This window comes from Carassius gibelio, chromosome A3 (assembly GCF_023724105.1).
Source record: "Carassius gibelio isolate Cgi1373 ecotype wild population from Czech Republic chromosome A3, carGib1.2-hapl.c, whole genome shotgun sequence".
Classification (NCBI taxonomy): domain Eukaryota; kingdom Metazoa; phylum Chordata; class Actinopteri; order Cypriniformes; family Cyprinidae; genus Carassius; species Carassius gibelio.
The window spans coordinates 10,408,379-10,435,532 of record NC_068373.1 but is presented as its reverse complement, the minus strand read 5'-3'; the positions used below and the strand labels follow the sequence as shown (position 1 = coordinate 10,435,532).

The 27,154-nt window shown below is 36.5% G+C and overlaps 2 protein-coding genes across 4 annotated transcripts; one reads left to right on the top strand and one right to left on the bottom strand.

Annotated features, from left to right (window-relative positions):
* Positions 1-4,940: 4,940 nt before the first annotated feature.
* On the top strand, positions 4,941-15,669 carry LOC127946280 (chromobox protein homolog 1). 2 transcript variants are annotated; one of them, XM_052542752.1, is made up of 7 exons: positions 4,941-5,157; positions 5,323-5,436; positions 7,292-7,400; positions 9,143-9,302; positions 9,547-9,715; positions 10,591-10,685; positions 13,952-15,669. In XM_052542752.1, the coding sequence occupies exons 3-7, from the start codon at positions 7,352-7,354 to the stop codon at positions 14,094-14,096; spliced, it is 618 nt and encodes a 205-aa protein (XP_052398712.1). In that variant the 5' UTR covers positions 4,941-5,157; positions 5,323-5,436; positions 7,292-7,351; the 3' UTR covers positions 14,097-15,669. The 2 variants fall into 2 exon arrangements, with proteins under 2 accessions (XP_052398712.1, XP_052398710.1); XM_052542750.1 differs by lacking the exon at positions 5,323-5,436.
* An 88-nt stretch (positions 15,670-15,757) lies between these two features.
* LOC127946266 (endoplasmic reticulum membrane sensor NFE2L1) lies at positions 15,758-27,115 on the bottom strand. Of its 2 annotated transcripts, none has more exons than XM_052542732.1 (6): positions 26,975-27,115; positions 23,527-24,193; positions 18,995-19,183; positions 18,574-18,663; positions 18,331-18,474; positions 15,758-18,041 (listed from the first exon to the last, which is right to left on the bottom strand). In XM_052542732.1, exons 2-6 carry the CDS (start codon positions 24,046-24,048, stop codon positions 16,791-16,793), a joined length of 2,196 nt encoding a protein of 731 aa, XP_052398692.1. In that variant the 5' UTR covers positions 24,049-24,193; positions 26,975-27,115; the 3' UTR covers positions 15,758-16,790. The 2 variants fall into 2 exon arrangements, with proteins under 2 accessions (XP_052398692.1, XP_052398698.1); XM_052542738.1 differs by having other exon boundaries at positions 27,008-27,078.
* Positions 27,116-27,154: the final 39 nt, after the last annotated feature.

Below are 27,154 nucleotides of genomic sequence, written 5' to 3'. Positions count from 1 at the left end.
TTTGTGTTCTTAAAATAAGAGGACACTAATGAAATCCACTGATTTTAATACTGACTAATAAGACAAGATATAATGATGTAAAAAATATGTGCAATGTGATGATCCCAGTCTTGTGTTCCCATCTTGTTTTTAGGACTCTCGTTTTGTAATGTGGCTTTGTTCCTAATGTTTCCATGTTCACTTCCTTTGTTCAGTTCCTGTCCCTGTTTGCCTTGCCTTGTTTGTTTTCTTGGTTACCCCTGTTTGTCTCCATGAAAACTAAGTGACCACGCCCCTTTCCCTGTTAGTTCCTATATCAGACAACTCATTGAGCCCCAGTGTGAACCCATGTTTTTAAACCACTGTGTTTGCCCTGGTCTTAGTCTTGTTCTTTTTATGACTGTTTTGTGTTTGGTTCGCTCCTGTTCATGGTTTCTGTCATCCTGGTTCCTGTTAGTTCCTTCAATAAACTCATCTGCATTTGGATCCTCTTGCCTTGTCCCTGATTTCCTCCAAGCATGAGATACATGAAGAATATTTGCCATGAATCTCTAAGTCATTTTTCAGTCCAGTTTAACTTGAACTTCTTATTATTATACATTTAAGAATACAGAAAAAAAACCACACAATGTTTTAAGCAGCACATGTTTTCAACATTGATAATAAGAAGAAATGTTTCTATACCAGTTAAGCATATCAGAATGATTTCTGAAGGATCATGTGACACTGAAGAGGAATGATGCTGAAAATACAGATTTGCATCACAAGGAATAAATTATAAAAATATATCTTTAAAATGTATTTAAAAAAAAAGAGTTATCATAAATTGATATATTACATAATAGAGGAGATATTTAATATATTTTTATCAAATTAATGTATTTTGTCAATTACATAATTTTTCTTTCTTTCTTATTTTTAAATCTCACTGACCTTTGACTTTTCAACAGTATGGTGTATGCAGAGGGCCTGTACAGTGTTTGGATACTTACTTAGTCTCTCTTAATGTATAAATCTCATAGGAGAGGCACATTTGTGTGTGATGAAGTACACTTGTGTGAACTTAACGTGATTGCAAAATGGCTCAGAAAAGTGAAGTTCATTCTCAGAAAACTGAGCTCTAGTATCATTTGTTTGATATTGTGTGATCTACAAATACATTTTAAGCATGCTAAGTGTATAAATAGTTTAAGGCCACTGCTGCAGTTTGTACCTCACAAGCAAATATCCCCAAAAAAGGGTCACTAGACGCTGTCACTGAGATCAGTTGCCAGGGAATAAAAAGGGATCTTTAGCAGTGTGAAGTTTTCAAAAAGATTATAAACAGAATAAAATCTTTATATATTCTCAGTGAGTATTAATCATTAATCATCACACATTAAGAATAAGTTCTGATTTCTTAATAACAGGATCTGGATTGACAACCATGTACCACAAAACCCCAGTCTGACGGACGTTTTTGCTAATTTACCATTCTTTGCACCAGTTTCTGAAAGTTTTTGGAGAGGAAGGACAGAAGCAGAGTTATCGTTTTTAAACCCCCACCCTTGCAGACGCTGAGAGACAATATAAATATCACCCTCTGTTTGGGCATGGTGTGGCTGGTTTGTTTGAGTAATGAGGTAATTAACTCAATCACGACACTCGGACAGATGATGAATTTTGTTAATGCTTCTCCTTTGTTCTCCACTCATTTCTGAGCAGGTCTTTTTCCTCTACATTAACCCGACATGCGTGCAAACACACACACACACACACACACTCTCTCTCTCTCTCTCTCCATGCATCTATTATTTGTGGAGTACAAGGTTTTAGCGATGCAAATGGGCTTGAGAGATAAGCCTCTAACTAAAGTGGAACTACAACAGAAATAAGATACAACAGAGACTGCTTTATATTCTCTGTGCTTACAAGGTCCACATGCTGTCGTTCAGTGGGGCAAAGTGCACCGTGCAACAGTCCAGGGCTTTATTTACCTCAAACATTGAGATAATGGCAGACTGTCAGGCTGTTTACACAATTTGCTTGTTCTGATTCAGAATTTATTTCCACTCCCATCCTTCAGCATGTGTCTTTTCACATCACACTTTTGGGTCTAAACCACATTAGGCTTGTTCTGTGTCAGGAAAAAAGATCCAAACGCTGTTACAAGTGGAGTACCCTTTCGAAATACACCTTTACCATATTTACCCCTTACTTACCTCAATGAGATATACAGTGCCTTGCGAAAATATTCATAACTCTTTATTTTTTCATATTTTATATTGTTGCCTTATTAAACTGTTTTAAATTAGCTTTCTTTCACATCAATCTACAACCCATACACCATAATGATGAAGCAAAAAAAAAAAAAACAGAACATAACTGAACTGAACTGAAATAAGTACATTGCATAAGTATTCTTGAAGTACAGTTTCAAGTCTGTTAAGGTATGATGTGACAAGCTTTGCACATTTGCATTTGGCAATTATCAGCCAATCTTCTCTTCACCTCTCAAGCTCTGTCAGGTTTAGATGCAGGGGGGCTGACTGACATTTTCAGATTCCTTCAGAAATGTTTGAAGCCCAAGACTGGCATGGGACACTCAATGGCATTCACAGAGTTGTCCATAAGCAACTCTTGCATTGTCTAAGTTGTGCGCTATAGGGTCACCTTTTGTCCAGTCTGAGCTTCTGGATGCTCTGGACTGGGTTTTCATTAAGGCGTTCTACATATTTTCAGCAAGTTGAGCTTTGACGAGTCCCTGATTCTCTTCCACTAAAAAACAGGCCCACGGCATGAGGCTGCTACCAGCACACTTTACTGTTGGGATGCTACTCCGCAGATGATGAGCAGTGCATGCTTTCTTCCATACATTACACTGCAACTGAGAGTCCAAGTGGGTTTTCATGTGTCTACACAGAGTAGATGATTGAGTTTGAATTCAACCATACTCAGTTTAATTTGCCACAAGTATAGTAACATCTACAAGCGATATTGGAATACTCCAGAGCTATATTTCACGTCACATTCAACTACTTACTTATACAACATAATTATTTCAGGGTTTTTTATTTAGTTTTTACATATATATATATATATATATATATATATATATATATATATATATATATATATATATATATATATATATATATATATATATATATATATATATATATATATATATATATATATATATATATATATATATATATATATATATATATATATATATATATATATATAAATTTGTTCATAAATCAGTTTTTTTTTTTTTTTGCTTTGTCATGACTGATGTGGGGGGGGGGCTATTTAAAGTAGTTTAACATTAGGCAACAAAATGTTATAACAAAACATTAAAAAAATGAAGAGGTGTGAATGCTTTCACAAGGAACCATATCAGTACTGTTTGAAAGGGTACCGCCAAGATGACAGCACTTGTACCTTTTTTTCTGAGGGTGTGCCATCGAACTGAGAACCACAACAGCTGTTTATCATAGGAGATGATTCAGAAGGAAAACAGCAGTTTCACTGTGTTAAGTATTTGTCCTTGATTTAATACAAACAATGTGCAAACAGAATGGCTCATATATTTATCTGTCATGAATGAGATAATGAAATATAATTAATGTGTTCATCAGTAGGTTAGTTGATGCAATTGTTGAAGCACATCTTACCCCTGAAAATGATTTTTGCAAATACAGTGATCACATGCTGTGTGGCCTTTCAGTTTTCTGTGTAATTAGCAACAGCCACCTGACTATAGTGAATGTCCACAAAACTGGAAGACTTTCTAAATGTATAATATATATATATCTATATATATCTATATCTATATATATCTATATCTATATATATATATATATATATATATATATATATATATATATATATATATATATATATATATATATATATATATATATATATATATATAGATATACACACACTGTATATTAAAGCATCTTTTAAACAAAACTAAAATTGAGGGCTAAACATTATAAAAATGTTTAAAAACAAGGTTTTTAAAATCCCTCTCTTTTATTTTTTATTTTTTACACACAAGAAATTAACCCTTATGAAAATAAACCATGGGTTTACTATAAAACCAATAAACTATGGATGCTTCAACTTTACTATAACAAAGCCATGGTGAGTTTTCGTAAGGGAATTTCTTTTTTCACAACAACCTGTTGCTGTCTTTTTTTTTTTTTTTATTCATTATGATTTTTACTTCATATAAGTGGAAGAATATTTTGGAAAGGATCATTTCATCAAGATGAAAAAGAGGAAATAGGGAAAATCAATACATTATGAATAATTTATGTATAATGGTGAATAATAAGTAATCATGTAATCAATAAAAAAGGAACTGTAATCAGATTACATTTTGTGGGAAGTCGTGGCCTAATGGTTAGAGAGTCGCACTTGCAATCGAAGGGTTGTGAGTTCGAGTCTTGGGCCGGCAGGAATTGTAGGTGTGGGGAGTGCATGTACAGTGCTCTCTCCACCCTCAATACCAGGTGCCCTTGAGCAAGGTATCGAACCCCCAACTGCTCCTCGGGCGCCGCAGCATAAATGGCTGTCCACTGCTGTGTGTTCATAGTGTGTGTGTGTGTGTGCACTTCGGATGGGTTAAATGCAGAGCATGAATTCTGAGTATTATTTCACTATACTTGGCTGAATGTCACTTCACACTTTTAAAATGTAATTTATTCTATTTAGGCCTATAATACAGATTACATGTAATCAGATACTACCCAGCTCTGCAGCATATATATATATATATATATATATATATATATATATATATATATATATATATATATATATATATATATATATATATGTGTATATATATAAGTTTTTGAGAATATATTATGCATTTCCAAGTGTTCCGATGAACCACTTTGTGCCTCAACCGTTTTTTCGTTTTCACAGTGGACGCAAAAACTACAACTCCCAGGATGCACCATTTGCGTACGTACAAAGGCACGTTGGGTCGGAATTGGCGGGTTGCTGGAGCGATCGTGTAACGTTACCTTTTGTCTGACCATCCAGATAACCTCGATAAAACAATAGCAAACTCTTTCTCCAGTCGACAGATTTCAAACGTTTGTCGACACTTAAAGCCGGTCTAGCTGCACTGAGTCACCTTATTCGGTGTTATTTCGCCCTTAATTCGGTAAATCACAGGTAAGTGGCGCTGCGTGCAGACTGTGAAAACTATCGTTAGCTACAGAATTGACTGTGTCTGTAAGGAATGCAATTCTTCAAATATATACACTTATCAGACAAGACAAGTGTGTTAAATCTCTAAGCAACATACTGCTCTTTAATAATCTCCCAGTTGTATTTGAGAAACTGTTGGTAGGTTTCTGATCGGATCCAGGTCAACATGGAGAAGTGGCGAGCACGCTTCTGCAGCATTAGCCAGCAGGCTAGGCGGTGTCTCGCTTTTAACGGCCGTTTTAGGTTTGTACAGTTAAAATCAACGTGCACAGGAACGTTTTAATGCATGTATTTATCGCAGAGCATAAATGTTGTTGATGTCATGGTACCTTTTAAACCCACAAATGTGTCGGTCCAGCCCACCATTTTAGCGCGAGACAGAAACGCCTTCCTCGTGCACGTGAGGGGCTCGGGAGGACCGTTTTAGAGAGATTTACACGGTGTATACGGTTGTAACGTTACTGTCGAATTAAAACGTAACACCTCGCCTCAGTGGCTCGTGCTTGCTGCTACAGGAGAGGAAAAGCTCCGGAAGAAATTACGTCCAATGAGATGTGATGGTCTGAACACACAGTTTAAGTATTATAATTACGCTAAAGTGGGTTGTTGTTGTTTTTTTTTGTTTTGTTTTTTCTTTATGTCCAAACGCTTGGAGTTTAATTTATTAGTCTGCTCTGTTTTTTAATGCCCCTTTTTAGGTTGTTAGCGAGTGTTTGCTAACATCCCCGCAAAACAGCATCTACTAAACAAAAAAATTGAGGGGTAAACTTTATTAAAAAAAATGTAACCACTTTTTTTTTTTTTTTTTTTTTTTTTTTTTTTACAAGAAATCAACCCTTACGAAAATAAACCATGGGTTTACTACAAATAAAACCAATAAACTATGGTTACTTCAATTTTACTATAATAAAGCCATTGTGAGTCTTCATAAGGGCATTTCGTTTTTGCACAACAACCTGTTGCTGTCTCTATTTTTTATATTTATTATGATTTTCACTTCATGGTCATTTTAAGTACATTTCCCCTCATGCAAATAAAAGTAAATCTCATTCAAAACTGTAAAACAGTACAGATGTTGGTCAAAGACGAGATGTCCCATTTGGGTGTCCCCCTCAAATTAAATTGGAGAAGTGAGTTTATATAAATCGAAACCATATTAAAAGTGAGTAAACTGTTTTCTTTAATGTTAATAATGTTTTCTTTGTTGAAATAAAAATGTAAAAATATGAGTGAAATAATGTTCCATCGTCATTCAACATAACATATATGTAACATATATATATAACATGTATGTGTATATATATGTATGTATGTATGTGTATATATATATATATATAATATAGGTGTAAAAATGAAGCAACATATTTATTCTGGCCTGAATTTATTAAGACATAAATAGAATGAGCAGATTATTATTATTTAAAAATGTAACATTGGTGAAAACCTATAGTGGTAAAAATAGTTAAATATTTAAAATTACAATTAATTAGTATTTTTGGGCTGAACTGTGATCTTAGAGTATTTTCAGTTGATCAAATAATTATTTTTCTAAATAGTGTCAAGACTTTTGGTGTATAAATTATTGTTACACTGAATAACAATTTAATAAATCATGGTAAAATGTATAGTAATGTACAGTTTTTCCCCTTAATAAAAAAGACACAATCTAATGACGAGGGGGGGGAAATACAGTGGTGTTAAACTTTTATTGTTTTGATGCTTGAAACCCCTTTTTGTCAGTGACCGTGACCCACATACTAATTTAATAAAATCATTCAATGATATCTGTCCGCATTGAAGATAATAAAAATTACAAAAAAAAAAAAAAAAAATTAATGAGAATCAGTTGGGAAATGTTTAAATATTAATGAAAATAATATCACAATATTTGTAGTGTGACCTGGACACAATGTTGTCAGATGAATTGACAATACACCATGACGCTTATCTTGTTTGCGCTGTCGATCAGTTGAAAGGGAGAATGCTGAAATGCTGTGTTTGTTAGAGCCACCGATCTGTGTAATTGTATTCCCTCCTTGTGTTGTTCTCTCCCTGATGTCCCCTGACCCCCTCTAATCCCCCCTTTCACTCTGTTCAGCACAGTTGACGCTGACCAGGAAGCGGAAGGTTTCACAGAGCCTCCGCCCCGTCGACGAGCATGAGCCAACCTACAGACACCGCTAGTGATGCTCCCAGCGTCACCGCAGGTGTCTCACAACTTTCTCCTTCACTGCTGCTCTCTTTCAGATGTTTATGGGGGAGGGGTTTTGTTGTTGTTTCTTCTAGGCGTTCAGATCACCTTAGCATCTCTGTCTTCGAGACGAGTCTTGAAATTGCTTCAGGTGCATCTCACGTGGTGTTGTCTGTTTTCATGACCGTTGTTTCATCTGATCATGTGATCCATTATCTGTCATTGACTAATAGAGCTGCTAAGGTCAAAGGTTTGGTTCTGGTCTGCTGCACAAAAAGGACAGAATGAGTGTTTCAAATGGATGAAATCCGGCTAACTGTTAACACTAAGGTCTCATTTGTTTGTGACATTTCTTAAATCAGCTTAATGAGCAGTTGTATTCTAACTGGCAAGTGTCTGTCAACATTAGTTAATGCACTGTGAACTAACTAACATTAACAAAGGTTAATAAATGCTGTCAAAGTATTGTTTTTTTGGTAGTTCATAGTTAATGCATTAACTAATGTTCACAAATGAGAGACAAATGTTTTTTCCTGTACTGATTCCTTTTATTCAGAAAGGATGCATTGAATTGATCGGACATAAATATACTTGAAAATATACAAATACTTGAAATGTTAAGGATATGTTTAAAAACAAAAAACTAATTATTACTATAAAAAATCCTGAAAAGTGTCCCAGTTTCCACAACGATTAAGCAGCTCTTGTTTTCAACATTGTAATAAGAAATTTTCTGACTATTCCTCTTTGATCCCAGAAGTAAATTACATCTCAAAATATATTAAAACAGACAACATTTATTTAAAATGGTTATATTTCACGATATTACTCTTTTTAATGTATTTTGCTCAAATAAATGCAGCCTTTGTGAGCATAAGAGACTTCTCTTGGTAGTGTATACTTTATAAATTTCTACAAAAAATCTTCGTAAACCGAGGCAGTGTGCGTTCTGCATTGACAAGCCAGTCCGAGCACATTAATCACTGGTTGATGCCAATGTCTCCTAAATGATTGATCTGTTGAAACGTTAAGCATCGAGTGGTTCTGCTTCTTGTTCAGACTGATATCTGATCCGCTTGGAATATGATACTAATATTGTGATCATGCCGATTCTTGAGAAGTGCTTGTTTGAACAGCTTAAGGTACATCTGGTCCTTGATTTATATAGTTCAGATGCTGGCACTTGTTGATAGTTCTCCCAAAAATAAAAACTCTTGCCTCATCTGCTCACTCTCATATCTTTCCAAACCTATGTAACTTTGTTTCTTCTGTGGAGTTGGCAAACAGTTGAAACAGTTTTTGATTTATCTTAAGTGAAGAAACATGAAGAGTGAGTAATTGATGACAGAGTTTTTATTTTGGAGTGAACTGTCTCTTCAAGGACAATGGAATTTGAGTTTTTTTTTTTTAGTTTCTGACCTTGTTCTCAAAAGCAAGAATTAATCACTAAACACCGTGGGTTTCTCACAGTAGTCAAAATGTCTTGAATTTCGACGCATTGCTCTGGATAACACAAAGATGTGTGAAGATTTATTGACCTTGGCATACCTTCTTTAAAATAAACCCTGAATAATCACTCTTCTTCTTTGCGCACGGCCCCCTGCTAGTGAGTTATCACTCTTTGTGTTTGTTCTGCTCAGCCCATACTGTCTAGTGTTTCGTTTTCTAACTGTTTGAATACTGAAATTTGTATTTTATTTTATTTTGTTCATAGAAAAGGCTGACCCTTTTCGTCTTTACTGCCCTCTTTCTCCGCAGACAGCAAGCTGGCGGCCACAGCTGGGAAGAAGCAGACCAAGAAGAAGGTGGAGGAGGTGGTAGAAGAGGAAGAGGAAGAATATGTGGTGGAGAAGGTTCTGGACAGACGTGTGGTGAAGGGCAGAGTGGAGTTCCTTCTCAAGTGGAAGGGCTTCTCGGAGTAAGTCACTAATATCAGCTAAATGCATTCATTTAAGGCAAGATGCTTGATTCCTAACAAACCTGTTGACCATTTCGTCATTATATAACTAAGAGCTCTGGGACAATAAATGCTCTGCTAATAAATATGTACCCTATGTTTGGTTTTGGTTGGGTGGTCCAGCCCTTCTCCAATAAAATAAAAAAATTTAATATAAAAAAAAGATGGTATTCAAATGATTGTGAATATATTCCCTTTTTCTTAGTGAAGACAACACATGGGAACCAGAGGACAACCTGGACTGTCCTGATCTCATTGCAGAGTACATGCAAAAACACAAGTTAAATGAAAAGAAAGAGACTGTTGGAAAGAGGAAAGGAGAATCTGACACAGATGGTGGGGAAGACAGCCGGCCCAAAAAGAGGAAAGATGAGGTTAGGTTTAATCATCCCCTTAGATTAACTTTGGTAGGAAAACTTGCACATGCGTAAGTTTTATTTTATAAAGCATGGCATGTGATTTATTTGCTTATTTCTATATATATATATATATATATATATATATATATATTTTTTATTTTTTTTTAGGTTTCTTGTTTAACATAAGACTGTGCACACACTTCCTATATTTATGCATTTGTCAGGTACTTTTAGGTGTTTATTTTGTTTTGAGGATTTTATGTCCCAGGTGTGGATTTTTATAAAACCACAATGCCAACAAAATTGTTTGTAATATTCAGATGTTTCATCGGTTATAATTTCTCCCTTTCAAATACCTTCTATGAATAATACCTTTTCAAATACCTTTTTCACCCTCTCACAAATTAAGGCCTTAAAAGGTCTTGACTTCAAAAAGTCATGGCATTAACTGTTGCATGCATTGCAAAAAATGTATATCTTTCTCATTTTTTGTTTCTAAAATTATCTAAACATCCTTAACTTTACTTGAGCACCATTCCAAATGTAAAATAAAGTCTTGGAAAAAGTTAACAAAATTGAGTTCATGCTTAAAAACAGGAACAGGATCTTGAATTGTTAGCTAAATTTGTTAAACCATTATTAATTTGATGTATATTAGCCTCAGCAGGACAATCTTAGTGCCACGTTGTTGCTTCCTTGACCTAACAAGCAAAGAGGTGGAGATACTATCCCTGTGAAAACTAAAATGTAAAAAGTTGATTAAAACCTCATATATTAAGACATGCTTATCAGAAGAAAGATGTTGGTGTTTTTCAGACTAATAACAATAATTTTTTTTTTTTTTTACTGCATTCGAAAAATAAAATGCTGATCTATTTTCTTTTTTGCAGCAAGACAAGCCGAGGGGCTTTGCACGGGGATTAGAGCCAGAACGCATCATTGGAGCCACAGATTCCAGCGGCGAGCTCATGTTTCTAATGAAATGGTATGCAAGATTAAGATTTAAAGGATTAGTTCACTTCCAGAATAAAATAATTTGCTGATATTTTACATCACCCACATGTCATGCAAGATGTTCATGACTTCTCTTTCTTCAGTTGAAAATAAATTATGGTTTTTGAGGAAAACATTCCAGAATTTTTCTCCAGGGTCAATGGGACCCAACGGGCTGAAAGTCCAAATTACAGCTTCAAAGTGCTCCAAACGATCCCAGCTCTGTGATGCACGTTCATGACTTCACACATTGTGTACTCATGTTGTAAATGTCACATGTGGATAGCTCTTTATCTGTGTACTCCTGTTCAAAAAGTTAGGGTAGGGCGAAATACTGATCTCATTTTTTTCCTCCAACTTTAAAATCGTCTGAAATTGTTGTTTTACTGTTTTGTAAAGGGCGTTTGACTTTCATTGCACATTTGCTTTGTAAACACTGGGTCGGTTCTACCACCTGCGTGACCTTTCCAACATGACTACGTAATGTGTAAAGTCGAGATTTGTGGTTAAAATGTATAGACTTTTTTTTTTTTTAAGAAAATCACTGATTGTTTCACAAGATAAGACCCTTATTCCTCGGCTGGGATCGTGTAGAGCACTTTGAAGCTGCACTGAAACTGCATTTTGTGCCTTCAACTCGTTGGGTCCCATTGAAGTCCATTATATGAAGAAAAATACTGGAATGTTTTCCTCAAAAACCTTAATTTCTTTTTGACTGAAGAAAGAAAGACATGAATTTTGGAAGAGATGGGGGTGAGTAAATAATCAGGAAATATTTATTCTGTAAGTGAACTAATCCTTTTTTAAAAGTGAAGCGTGTAATTTCTGCGCCACTAGTCTCACGAAAATAGTGATAATAACATTCCCTAACATTGGTCAAACACATCAGATCCTGAACTCATGCCATTTTAGAATGTTTTAGATTAGCCTGGATGCTCCCACAAAGCAAGCAGGGTTTTGTTGGCATTTTTAGCATAATAAATCTATGATTACTAACTGAACTGAGATGGGGCCATCCTTAAAAATATTTTGGTTTGCAGTAACAGTAATTTCTTTTTTTTTTTTTTAAGGGTCGGTAGGTTGGTCTATTTTATTTTCAAGTTTCAATGTAAAAAAAAAAAAAGTACATTTTTGTGATGGTGATGACGTCGGTATGAATTTAAACAAATTAGCATATCGTGACGTCACGATATGCTAATTAGCCTTGGGGCGCATTATTTCAAACCTCATTTAGATGCAGTCTATATAGACGACAAACAAATTTAAATCTTTGTCAAAAACATATTTATTGCATGAATTTCAGGTAAGAAAAAAAAATGAGGTAGTGTTTTACTTGCATGCAACCTACAAATGAGAGAAAGTTTGCTTTGCTTTCTTGGGTTGTCACTTTTGTGGAAAAAAATCCTGTTCGATTTGAGTGACGAGTGTTCATTGAATCGATTGTAAAATAGATTAGATTAGTTTATATGTCTTAGATTTATCTAATAAAGCCTTATTCATATTGAAAAGAGAAGTATCTTGTGTTTTGTGCTTAAAAGGTAATGTCTTAAACTGCCGATCTTGTTACTGTGCTAATTGATAGTGTTTCACTATAGTTTGGATATTAATATCAAGCGCAGATTTGATGTTAAACGGCTCGTTCAGTGAATCGCAGGGCGTCTCATTGTTCAGCCGTGAAACAGTGATTCTGTTCAAATTCCCTTTAAATTATTAAATGATTCCCTTTGAGCTAAATTGACCTGTTTCCATTACACATGCATGATGCTGTTTTGTTTATAGTTCTTTAAGCAACTTAATAATAATTGGTTCATAAACATTATTTTAAATATTATGGTTTTTTTTATCACAGTCATGTATTCTAATGCTTTGAATAAACATGCAGTAATATTGCATGAAATAAAAAAAAAACTGAAATTATGCATTTAAAATTCGAATACAATTCGAATTTTGATCATATTTAAGTAAAAAATTTGAATTGAGTTTTTCATCTATTTTGACAGCCCTAGGCGATTCTTACCCGAATCTGTATCTGTATGCATGAGACTGTCTGAATACCGGCAGAATTCACATTTCTGCTGTAAAAAGAGAAACAGTGTGCAGAAGTATTATTTGCGGTTATGCGTGTTTGTCCGAAGCTGCAATTGCTCTGTGACGCCTGTAAAAAAAAAAAAAAAACCTGGACGTGCTCCAAGAGAAGGTCATTTAAATCATTTTCTTATTTTCGTTTTCGAAACTTCTGTTGGTTGATTCGTGCAATAGATTTTTGAACATAAAGTGACAGTCGACACGGTCACGGTTTTAGACTAGACGAGAGAAGGTATGGGAAAAGATCTGGGCACAGTTTTTCCAGAACTTCGTGCCAAGTTAAAGCGGTGTCGAGCTGTTTTTATGATTTTTTTTTTTTAGATGTATTATGGTGCCCGAACCCGTATGACTTTGAACAGTGACCACAAACATTTGGTTTACTGCAGCCGCAGCCATCATTACCAAGCGCGAACCGTTGACTCTGACAGTGAATGAGAGGAGACGAAGCGAACGCACAGGCCACAGTGTGACATCAGTGTAAACACCGATAACGTCAAGGGTTTTCTTTTTTAATTAAAGAAGATAACCTTCATTTGTTGATGGCCTAGACGTGTATATATAGATAGATAGAGATATATATAGAGAGAGAGAGAGAGAGAGAGAGATTTTACTGTAGCACTCTTCACCTTTAAAACCTTTGTTATTTTTGTATTTGAGCTCTTGTGCACATTCATACTGACAACTCTGGCAAGCAGTGTAGTTTTCATCATCAATCTAGATTTTGAAACTTGCATGCCTCTGTTTTAACCCATTTTTGTATGTTGGGGTAAATTATCGTAAGTGCTTGTATTAAAAAAATTAACAAAAAAAAATTTACTGGAAGTTTTGTCACCATCGGGCCTTCCAAACTGTAGAAGAATTGTTCTTCGTTGGAACAGATTTAAGGAATTTTAGCATTACATCACTTGCCAGCAAAGAATATGGAAATTTTCCGCTGGAGGAAACATTATGGATTTTGGACTCCATAATAATTATTCTTCTAGTCAGTATTTTAGCCAGAAGCGGCAGTTTGAAGTCAATATGCTTTGATGGATTTATTTCTTACATACACAAGCTTTTCACCTCACAAGATGTTTATTGATGGACTGGAGTCAGTTTCTTTTTTGAATGAATTTTTGTTTTTGTGTTAAACGTTCCTTTTAATCATTCTGCCCCTCTGCTTATTCTCTACAGGAAAAACTCTGACGAGGCAGATCTTGTTCCAGCCAAAGAGGCCAATGTGAAGTGCCCACAGGTGGTCATCTCATTCTATGAAGAGCGACTAACATGGCACTCTTACCCTTCTGAGGAAGAAGAGAAGAAAGATGACAAGAACTAGGCCTGTGAGGGGGAACGAGAGAGGTGGCAAGTCAGGGGCAGTGTTAGACTAGTCTGGGTGGGTTGGGGGTACTAGGGCTAATGGGCAGTTCAAAGACGGGAAATCAGACACCCAAAAACTCTCTTACTCTCAATGCCATAAAACTTGGACTCAAAATATATTCAGAGCAAGACATGCAGACGTGGAGTCCTCTTTAGTGGGCAAAAGTGAATGTTAGTAAGAATGCTGACCACCGTAACACGGGATTGCTGTATTTCTTTACTTCTCTTTCTGTTGGATTATGGGAAATGGGGGTATATATATATATATATGCTGCAGTAGTTGCTCAGTCATTCCCAGATCATAAAAAGCTGGCCAACGTTTGATGAGGTATATACTGAACGCAATGGATCCTGTGTGCACATCCTTGTACCTTCTATATTTTTCTGATGAGAGATTTAAAAGCTATTTCAGTCTAAATCGGAACGTGTCACTGTGTAATGTGCTGCCCTGAGTTAAAACAGTAAGTACACAACACTTAAAACTGTAAAACAAATTGTCATTTTGAGTGCATTGTTTCATTTGATATCGGAGCATGGTTTGTTCATATCTCAGTTTTGAGTGTGTGTAGTTACGGTGTTTTGTCTTTGTTAGGCGGTATGACCGAACTTCTTAAGCCTCCTTTTTCTTTTCCATCTCATTTGTTAAAACGTCATTTGTGTAAATACATTCGTCAAAGCTGTTGTCACCTTATCAGTGAGCAAAATGCTGTCTATTGCAGTTTTGCTGTTTTAGCAGTGTTTTTTCTCGATTTCTATTCACCATGTATACAGTATTCTTCTCATCTTTTATGTGGTCACCATTTGAGGATATATATTGCGTAAAGATATATTCACAAGGAGTTTTTTTTTTTTTTTAAATATATAATTCTATTGTTTAGTAAACTGCATTTCCCATAATCTCATATAAACCTTTTTTTATTTTTACTTGTTAGATATCAGTTGCATTACTGTGTGAAGAAGATATATGCTCTTTAGATCCCAGCTTCTCAGTCCGATCTCTCAAGTTTTATAGGCTGATCAAGGTGTCACATAAATACTTCAGAAAACATAGAGGAAAAGTCTGACACTTTGCTGCATTACCCTCTTCTTCGGCGGTGCTCAAGGACTTAAATATACTACACAGCTTTATGAGATCATTTTTATCATGAACCTACTGTATGAAAATGTGTAGTGAAGGTGAAAATTGACCATGCTACAGATGAGGGCTTTTAGTACCTCGTTTGCACCAGCATAAACATGTCAATGTTAGTTTTAAAATGTTAAAATATCTTCAAAACTTTTTTAAATTGGTTAAAATAGTGCTAGGATCACTGGATGCTGTTTTTCTCAAAATATGATATTGCAAGTGGCATACACTTCTGCGTACTGGAGGAGACTGAAGTATAGTTAGCTGTACACAATCAGTAATGTGACTGCATGATTTTCCTTTCTGATGTCTGTTTTCTCTAGTGTACTATTCAAAGCATGTTACTTTCTTTCATTTTCACTTTTTCAATGTTTATTTGTTCATTAAAATAACCCTTTCTTATTCATTCAGTTTTATGATCAAATTATTTTACAAAAAAACAAGGTGTAATTTTAAGGTCCTGTTTTGCAAAAAAAAAAAAAAGCAGCTGAAAATTCTGTACAATAAATATTTTAATTGAATCAAGAACAATCCCAGCTGGTAACCAAGAACATAAATTCACTGCAAAATATTCAGCACAAGGTAGATGATTGAATATGTATATATAAAAAAAAAAAGTTTAAATTATTTACGGAGTATTTTAAAACATCAAATACAGAACTGGTATTTTAACAAACATTTCATCAATGAGTTACAGTAACGTAATCTGTAATAAGACAATAAAATAAGCAATCAAAACGGTGGGTCAAAAATCCTCATCCTTACAACCCTGCTGTTTAGTTACTGTAATGTTAATCCTGCTCAAAATGAACCTAACCCTGACGTGGTATGAAGGTGTTCCCCATAATGAGATGCCAAACCAACACTTATTATACCAGTAAGCGGTAGTTAAAATGCATTAAACCTTTGTTTCAGTGCTTGGATTCCAAGCATAATTTACCATTTGCTGCTCTAATTTTGGATTATTTTGGTTTTCTGATTTTGGGAACAATTTCAGATACTCCTTATGTTCTTTTAGCCCTGTTTTGTTCTTAAAGTGGACGTGAAACAAGTTGTAATTGTCTGTCTTCCCCCCATTGTGATGTATATCTGAGTGAAAAGGCTTCTTTAATGAGAATTTTTCACCCTCTCTGTGAAATAAACAATCTGTTGTTTTCTGCTGCGCCTTGTTTACAAGTAAAACATACAACGGCGTTGAGAGCTTTCTCTGGTTAGACACAGCCTTACACACAAACTGTGGTTTAGCTGTCTATTACAGTAGATTTTTAGAGTACATGAACACCTTTATCTTAAAAGACAAAGGAAACTCATGATATGGCCTTATAATAACAAAACCTTGGAACCTGATGTGTGGTCAGGGTGTATTGTGTGCCTACATAGTATACTGTAATACATGATCAAGGATGATCACTTGGGTAAATATACCCTACTTGGTGCAAATTCCCATCGAAATGTGGAAAACCATCAGGTGGATTTCACAGCAGAGAGCATTTTTCCTGAGCATTTTTATAGCATGAGTCCTCCATCTCACTTCTTGTGTTTTTGTCTCTTGCTAAGTTTGCGTCTGGAGTGTGAATCTGATCTGCGTTGTGATGTTACATGGCCGGTGCTGTCTTGCTGCAAAGTAAAGTTGTTGTCATTGTACAGCAGTCCCTGTTCCTCCCTCAGTCTCTCGTAAACCTCTTGATACAAGCTATTAAGATGCTGCTTCATCTCCCTGATGGAGCGCAAGATCTCAGAGTTTTCCCTGAGCAGTTTGGCCCGGAGGCGTCGCAGGCTATCCACACTGCACTCCAGTCCCAGCAGGACATCTAGCTTCCTCCGACGACAGCTCTGAGCAGCCATTTTGTTTTTACCCCTGCGGCGAATGTCTCTGATAAGCGTGAGCTGAGCCTCATTGAGATGATATTTGGCTAGCAACCGATTGAACTCATCGACGGGTAAGTTTACGATGTGTTCATTGGAGAACGGGAGATTCATCAAACGTGCATGTTTCTCGTCCCGGCTGGAAATATGATCCAGCACCTTGTTTTTCGGCGACTCGTCGGAAAGATCTTTCGGAGGTTTCTTCTGGCTTTGCGGTTGGTTGTAGGTATGATCGTGCCCGATGTGTTCGAGCCAAGGAAGGTGATGGAACTGTCTGGCTTCCAAAAAGCTTGATTGACACATCTTGCTTTGTCCTGGCATGTACCCGCCCACATCTTCATCCTCTTCTTTGATATGGGTGTAGCCCACAGCGCCTTCCTCATCCATCAAACCAGGGGTTGAGCTGGACAGTGAAGAAGATGAGGAGGAGCTGGAAGATTCAGATCCACTAGGAGAGGCAGGGCTTTGACTGTAGTCCAAGGATAAACCAGAGTCAGAATCCACTGGGTTTATCTCTTCAGACTGTGCCTGGCTAAGTTCTACCAGGGCCAAATCCATTAGACCAATCTCATCAAGCATGGCCTCCTCCAGCAGAGGATCTATAGGGCTTGGCAGGCTAGTGCCAGCAGTCAGAAAGAGGTCTATGATATCGGAGTCTTCAAAGGCTTCTACGTTAGATGAATTGTCCAAATTGATGTTTGGCATGGAGTGGTTGTTACTGGTTGTAGTGCGGTTTTGTGTTTCAGTGGATCTTGGTAGAGCGGCTTGGTGAAGGCTAACATCCTGTTGAATAATGTTTCCAATTGATCCAGTATTTGTGTCTGGATCACTGATATTGAAGGGAGATTGGCCTATTGTTTCAGCTGTATCCATGAAGGGTGATTGGTCTACTGTTTCAGCTGTATCCATGTCCTGTAGAGATAAGAGGAGTCAAATAAAGTTCTCTAGCTGCCAGGTCAAAACCCATAAAACATATTACCTGTCTTTGACCTAGAAACACATTTTGAGTAGTCGAGGAAAAAGTATGTTTTTCCTCCAAATGATGATATTACAGAGTTAAAATTCTTTTTTTTCCCCCTTATGATCTCGACGTTTCTCCACAAACAACTGATACAGCGCATCCGATATGTTCATTCACTTTTCAAAGCACTGATTAACTTGCAATTCGGGACTTGACAGGAAGGTGTTTCTCATTTCATACCTGCGATTCCATGATGGCCAAAACATCTTGCCATTGTTGCTCTAATGTTGTAGGCTCCTGTTCAGGCAACAAGGGTGACATGAGTGGCCCCTGAAACTCTGAAAGTGCATGTTCTCCTTCATCCTGTACACCAGGACCCGACAACTGAGAAAAATTATGATTTTTTAATGTAGTTTGGAAAGCCTCTCTCCACCTCTAAAACTATTCTTGCTGCACAAATTATAGTAAAAAGATCGTTTTTACCTCTGGATCTCCTCCTGAGTGGAAGTTTGCGTCGATGAGATGCAAGCACTCTTCAATGGAAAGAGAAGCATGCTCCCTTGCACTTGACAACTGAAAAAGGAGCAAGTGAGCATGAGGAAATAGTTTGGTAAAACTCATATGAATCTATTATCTGTCAAGGTCATACTATGAAGGCAGAGCTGCACTGCTTTGGAACGAGGAATGTCTTCATCAAGGACAGCAGTTACAAGACAAATAGCACGGAATTCAGTTGCACACTCAACTTTTACACCATATGTTCATTCAATTTTAAGTGTGTTCTGTGGCCACTTCACAGGATTTCAGTACTTACTGCAGATATAGATATTGCAGCTAATTGTATAAATACATATAAATATTCTATTTATTTGGTGCCTTGTTGTAAGTATGTTAACTGTCATACCTGCAGATCCTCTTCAAACATCTGGTTGTGAAATGGATTTGTTTGTCTCCAGCTCTCCACCATAAACTCATCCTCCTCTTCTTCGTCCTCATTAAACATGTTGAGAGGTTGGGTTCTTGCATTTTCCAGCTGCTCCTGGTGGACATTTTGAGGTTCCTGCTCCCAGAAGAAAGACATACCATCTCCCTCCTGCAAATGCAAACGTAAGGATCATTTGTAGAATCACAGGAAGTGGTGGTCAAGGTAAGTCAGGATAGTCTATGGAAACTTCCCACGTATGTCGTTGTAATTACGAGTTTGTCGTGCTCAGGTGCTCTGAAAGAACAGGGATCCTGGTGGATGGCCCATTCGCATTCCTTTAGTTCCAGAACTTAATGTACAGAACTGAAGTACTGGGATGATTTTGCGTGAACTATTTCCTAGTACCATTTAAAGGGTTGCATTCGCACCAACAGCGTGTACTAGGACGTGATGTAAGCCGGTCGACAGTGATGTCAATGTGTGGCGTTCAACAACATCGTTAAAGTGATGGTTCACCCAAATAGCAAAATTATGTCATTAATAACTTTTCCTTTCTGGACATGGACAGTATACCGTACACACAGTTTCAATGGAGGGGCTGAGAGCTCTCGGACTAAATCTAAAATATCTTAAACTGTGTTGCGAAGATAAACGGAGGTCTCACGGGTTTAGAACAACATGAGGGTAAGTTATTAACGACATAATTTTGCTATTTGGGTGAACTATCCCTTTAATAACAAAGAACAACATTAACAAGAGGATGTGATAGTACCAGTTGAGCTGGTTAGACCCTGCTCCGGAGTAGGAGCTAATTTGGTTCTCGAAAAAGGCATTCCAGTACTAAAATTGCACCTAGTTCTGGCATTGCGAAAACACCCAAAAGTGGGTAGTTCCACAATTAGTTCTGATACTATGATAAGGTCTGGCAGTGCGAAAGGCCCTATTATCACCTGTTTCTTGGGAAATCTTATTAAAGCCAAAAGACATAGAAGATAATAAGTTAATATCCATCATGTTTTGAATAAAATGTAGTGTCCCATTAAAAATCTGCACTTCCTACAGTAGTGACATCAAGGTGTGTGATATTTTGGCCTAGTGATGAAAAATTTTCCAATTTTCCAACTTTTATATATGGGACTCATACATTTAAGGACAACAGACAGCTTTTGGCTATAAATAGACCTACCCTTTCCCTATTCTGGAGGGGTATTAATGGAAGAGATTGGTCTCTTGGGTGTCTGTGCTGTTGTTTTTGGAAATCCCCTTAGCCCCCAGAGACTCCTGTGGTTCTTGTGACAAGCATAGCGGTTGACTAATATGTTTTTTGGTATTAGGGGAATAACAACCCAAGTTCCCCCTGCCTTATTAAGGTTAGGGCATCACTTAATCATGTAACCTATTCAGTACACATCAACGTCCACACCTACATATGCTCAGTCCTAGAAAGGGTTTGACAAGGACACATTGCCTGTTTACGTTTAAGCTTAAAGTATATAGAGCAGTGGAAGAGGCCGTTCATACTGTCCATTGAGTTGGTTTTAAGGGGATGGGTCCAGACACTTGATCAGTAGCCGGTAAACAGGCATTGCGAAAGCAAATGTGCCTGTCTTCTCGGATTACAAAACAAGCCGGCTGGTGCTGTGGACGCCAAGCCAGCACATGCTCAGGCATGTTTAACAGCGGTCAAACTTCAAGCTGGGGTCACAACTAGTCTGCCTGGTCAAGTACAGATACCCTCATATGAACTACAGTGATTCAGACGGCGTCAAAGTATTTTTGAAAGTTTTAATATATTTTTGAAAGTAAATACAAATATGTATTCATTTGAAAGAGGAAGTTAAATGAAAGTTACAATAATTCCTTCATAAAGACTTGTTCCATTCCTGAATAAATCAGTTTGTTTGAGATTGTTTGAATGAATGATTCAATGACTCACTCATAATGGCTTTATCTTTTTTGAATCAGGGCATTATTAAGATTCGACTTAACAAATGAAAAAAATGTCAACAGACAGACAATGTTGCCTATCAGTTCAGGTCAAATGTACCATAGGGCCAAATTTTCAGCCTTTTCTACATAACACCCTAACAAACAGTCTGGTTCAGAAATAGCCCTGTGTATCAGGTGCATGGAAACCTGTCAAATCTGATCTGGTCCGCACATGTGGTGACTTGACAAATGCATGGCAACTGTTTCTAAGTACAGGGTCCTTACTTAAGGGGAATTCAGGTTCAGTAACTGCTATACTGTCTGTAGTCTCCTATTCTGTTACAAAGCCCACTGGACGAACAGAAAGTAAAAAGCATCCAGTTGAAATTTCCCTAGCTGTGCCACTGAGTCGCATTGCATGTGCATAGAAAGCAAAAGAAAGAGTCTTGATGCTTCTCACAAATGTCAATGATGTGGGTGCACATGCAGGAAGATGCTCACAGTCACACTAAATAAATAGTCTGCTGGACACTGTGGGCATATGCTGGCAGTCTGCTGTGGGTCATGTGACAAACCAGCTTAACACTACAAAGGAACAAACAATTCACCCCAACAAAAATTATTTTACTCACCCTCAGGCCATCCAAAATGTAGATAACTTGTTTGTTTGTTTTTAAATCAGAACAGATTTAAAGAAATTCATAATTTCATAATTTGCTCACCAAAGGATCCTCTGCAGTGAATGGGTGCCGTCAGAATGAGAGTCCAAACAGCTGATGGAAACATTACAACAATCCACAAGTAATCCACACAACTCCAGTCCACCAATTAAAGTCATGTGAAGTAAAAATGCGCTCCCTAATGCGTCCCTAATCCACAATATTATACTTTCCCCATTGACAAATTAATCTTGTCTGAATCAAGAGATAAATATGCACAAATCAAACACCATTTACAAGTACAAAACAGTTCTAAACAAATATGTTGGTGTATTTTAATGTGAGAGGACAACAGAGGATGGACTTTTTCACTATAGAAACCATTATTATAGAATATGGATTGGTATTTTAGTTGGAAGCAATGATTTTAAGTGAAAAATGCCTAATGATGAATCCATCATTCCACCATACTTTCTAACAAACGTACAGTTTACGTACAATTTGATGTGACAAGACATTAATTGATGGACTGGAATGGTGTGGATTATTGTGATGAATTTATCAGCTATTTTTATCAGCTGTTTGGACTCTCATTCTGACGGCACCCATTCATTTTGAATTTCTCAAAAACTGCTCTGATGAAGAAACAAACTCATCTCCATCTTGGATGGCTTTTGAAATGAGTACATTTTCATCAAAGTATTCTTACAGTTTATCAATAAATCATATGGGTTTAACAAAAATTACCCTTAATATTAGATTTATAAGATTTTGGACTTTTATTTTCGAACGTTGCTGGTTATTCTGGAGTCTGTAAATCATTTGTTGCAGTTGTGTCTACAATATAGAAACTTATAATACATGCTAGTATACAGGCCAGTGATCATGTTAGTCCCATTACCCAGAATACTCTGGGTCTCATGAACCTCTCACGGTCAGTAGGACAAAAAACAACATGCAACGCTTAAGTAACACATGGAGAGGAAACCCAGCCAAGCTGAAGTATCAGATGTTCGAAGTTGCCTAATACTCAGCTGTGCCTCAGGGCAAAGACAGGGATACATGTGTTTTTCCAACTAAATAACAAACCCATTTCCTTATCTGGGCTAGACATTTTTGGTATACAGCCAGTGGTGTTTGGGTGTGTTTACAGAATTGCAATTAGTAAAATTATTATTATTATTATTTAAATGGTTCAGCTACTTATTGTTTTTCTTCTTGTTCTTCTGTTCAATCACATTTCTGCACACTATGAAAAACATAAATTAAATTAAATTAAATTAAATTAAATTAAATTAAATTAAAGTAAATTAAATGTATGAATTTGGCAGACACTTTTATCCAGAGTGACTTACAGTGCATTCAGGCTATCAATTTTTACCTATCATTAGGTTACCTATCATTATCACATTACAGAGCTAATTAGAGTTAAGAAATTGGTTGTGGTGCACAAGTAAATGTACTATTTATTTTGATAAATATTTGTACTCTACTGTTAAAAAATTGGTGTCTTTAGAATGGTTTTTTTTTTTTGAGAATTCTAACCACATGCTCACCGAGGCTGTATTTATTTTATCCAAAATTCTATAAAAACAGAAATTATGAAATATTACAATTTTAATAATTTTATAAATATTAATTTCTTTAAAATAAATCCTACTGACCCCAAACCCTGGAATGGAAGTATTTATGAAAAAATATATATTTAGTATATATATAATATATATTCTCCAAATATACTATATTTTTATTCTTGTTATGGCTTTTTAAAAATAAACACAAATATCCTTGTATGGAGTGTGTTGCTAGCACCAACCTCTCTTCCTCAAATATTTACTTGAATTATTATGTAACATATCACAAAACAAGTCATTGACATAAATAGGAAACCCTTTTGAAGTTTTCCCTGTCTTCCATGCTTACCTCTTTAAGGAGTTCATCATCATTTGGAAGGTTGAGGTTTCTTGACATGTGCCCTAAAGCTCCGAGGGTTTGGTCCTCAGTTGCATCATAACCCACTTCTCCTCCATTTCCCAACCTCATGCTCAGCTCTGAGGGTTCCTCCACATCTTCAAGTCCTCCACCTTCCTCGAGGAGAGCCACTTGAGCTGGAATGGAGACTCCATTGTCAGGCTCCCCGTGGACCAACCAGGCTTCCAGCTCCGCCGCTGGCACCTGCAGGCGGTCCAGGGAGCGAACCCAGCTCAGAAGCCTGCGAGCTGTGAAGAACCCATCTAGATCTGCGCTTTTTGGGTGCAGGTTATATCCATCCAAGATATTTCGAAGATTGTGGAATTGAGCCTGAGTTAGAGCTGAATTTGGGCCCAGAATGATTTCACTTAAAGGGGGCAGGTAGGGATCCACGTCCACACGCATCCCAGCCAGACTGAGAAGAATAGCTACTTGGATCAGGCCCTCTGTGAGAAACTTCTTCAGGTCCGGCATGGTCCAAACCAGTGCCAAGAGCAAAGAATGAGCCAAATCAGTCTCAGATGCTATTTGAGTGTGCTTGTGTATCCAGCTCTAGAATTTCAATACTTTCTATATGAAGAAAACTTTTTATTTTTATTTAGTTCATAGAAAAAAAAACCTGAAACAGAAGAGAAAAATTATATAAGAATTTAAGATTCACACATTTCCTTAATGTATAATGCTTATATTAACCTTTTTTTTTTTTTTTTTTTAGTAAGAAACAAAAAAACAGCACTGTATTATGATAACATAAAAGGTAAATGGAGAAAAGGGAAGAAAAAACAAAAAACAATAAATGGAGCAATTCCAATAGGGTCCTCGCACTGCAGTGCTCGGGACATAAATATAGCTGCAAGCAGATTGATGAGCTAAGCATGGCATGGAGCATCAGACCAACTGTAACAATGAGTCACTGAAGCCATTTTAGGATGATTTTAGTTAAAACGTCTGAAAAATGATTTATAAATACAACCTCGATTAGCATGATTTATTGGCTTATCACGTTTGACCAATAGGTGGCGCTGTTATCAAATCGATTCTGTGTGAGTTGACAGTGGCACACACAAAGTTTGGTGTCAATATGCCAAAGAATTACAGGGATACAGGCTCAAGTGTCATTTTGCCATCAAGCCTCAAATTCGTTGCTGTTTTATGCCAAAACGGTTTTGTCTATTAACACAAAATTCATAACTTTTTTGGTGAGAATCGGACCAATAGTCTATGAGGTGTTCGAAAAGTAAGTTTTCAAAGAAAATCTAAATGGCAGACAGGAAGTTTGGCTGACTATTGCAACAGTAGTATCAATGTTCTCAGCATGACCCAAGGAGTCTATTAAAACCGGTCTCATTACAATAGGCAAAATTCACAGAAAGCTATTAGCATGTATTTTAAATTTAATTATAGCTTTTGACCACAAGGTGGCATTGTCTGAGTACTTTCAGGTCATGGTCTCGGTGGTACATACAAAGTTTCGTAATGGTACACCAATGTTTTCTTAACATATACCATTTTATATCATAATAATATATTATAGTTCATGGCCATTTTTTATGTGTCCTTAGACCATACATATGTGTGTAAAAGTTGGTATAAAAAAACATCAAATTTTGTTTTGGAGTTATAGACAGTTGATCAGAGTTTTTAAGATATTGGCAAATGTTTTTAAGCACTAAAATGCAACGTTGCACAAACCATAAGGAAAAATCTAGCATGTTTGTTATTGCTGGACTCGGTAAGGATTCAGGAGTCTAAAAAGGTAACTCATGTGAAAATAAGTCGATCAGTTATAAGCATGTGTATATTTTATTTTACTACTAGGTGGAGTTGGCTTAAAATTAAACGGGCTCCCTCAGGTCATCATACTGATGACAATGTGTTCGTAAAAAAATGAAAAAAATATGTTTTAGTACAAAATTCTAAATGGTCCATGCACCCTAGGGGGCACTGCGCCGAAACACTGCAGGTAGCCTCAGGTAATGCTTTTAATAACACACACCAAGTTTGGTCTCAGTGCATTTTTGCGTGATTTTTGACGAATTCGATTCTGAGAACGGTTTGAAGAATCAACTTGAATTCCATAGCTTTTTGCCAGCATGGTCTGAAGATGATTTGAGAAATTTTTTGTGAAAATTGGACTAACCGTAAAATAGCGAAAAAACTAAACCTTGCGATTTTTGCATTTTGAAAGGATTCAGAGGAAAAAATTATTTTCCTTCTGTGCCTGATGGTTCAAAACATATTAGCATACAAATTGTTTTATTTTGGACAAGTGGTGGCGCTAGAGAGTTGGAGTTAGAGACTCCAAATTTGCTATGGTTAATGTTAACACTGTCCTCTATCAGTGTGCCAAATTTAACAACTTTCCCGCAAGCGGTTCTATGGGCTGCCATAGACTCGAGCGGAAGAAGAAGAAGAACGCCAACGGTAACACCTTCGGTGCTTGGCCCCTAACATGAGCAATCAGTAGCCTAAGAAAAATGTCAACATAAATCTTAAGAAACTTATAATTCTTATTGATATCAATGAGTTTAAGAGATTTAACAATAAGTAAAAGCTCAGCAAGTAAGACATCAAACCTTAGCGAATTCTTTTTCCTGGCTTCTGATTGGTCATTACAGCGTTCCAGTTGTTAAGTGAACACCTGTTCACTTTGAAATAGCACAAAGCTGCATAGAATAAAGTATTATTTCACGTTCTATATTCTCTTAATTCATTTACAGAATAAGATGGAATCTAAAAATGTCCCCTTTTATTTATTTATTTATTTATTTTTTAAAGCAATGGTGCACTCGAGGCTGTTCTGTATTGTGAATGCAGTTTTTTTTTTTTTTTTTTAGTTCAAACATAGGCATCTGTCAACATTTCAAACATAAGCTAAGTAAATAACTTCTAGGTGAACACGCGGAACTTCTAGAATGTTCTGTTGTCCTGGACGCAACACTGAAGATCATAAACCGCAATCATCATCAACGCGTGACACTCCCTTTGACCCACTTAGGCTACTTCTTCCTTCATAACCGGGCAACAGCGACTGAGTCATCCTTTGATCATCAAAACGTTTCTCGTGAAATAAACACAAGTGTTTCAGGACGGCTAGGGTTCGGCTTTCTTCAGAAAAATAAAATGTTACACATTTTAGGTAACAAAATATTTCAAGCCATGCTTTTTTCCTTTCAAATCTTATTCTGGTAACGATCAGGAATAAAAGCGATGCAACACACAGTGACATTATTTAACGCGCGGCACAAGCTTTTAGAATAGAAAGATAGTTACACCGATGAACTTCAACTGCCTTGAACATTTTTAAGTTATATTAGATTAATAACAGTTCGTAAATCTCAGTTCACAATATCTGCTGTTTAGATGTATGCTATGGATAAGTTAGTCAATAAAAGATTACTTTGACGATAGTTCTCGTAGTCCCTGGACAGACCTGAGAGTGGGATGCTCCTCTTGGATGATCTGAATCACACAACCTGACATGCTCTATAATAGTGTGCGAGTGTATTTATATGGCAGAAGTGAGCGGTGGAAAGTAAGGGTCTCCTCCCCACATGACGTGATTACACTTTCGGTTTCT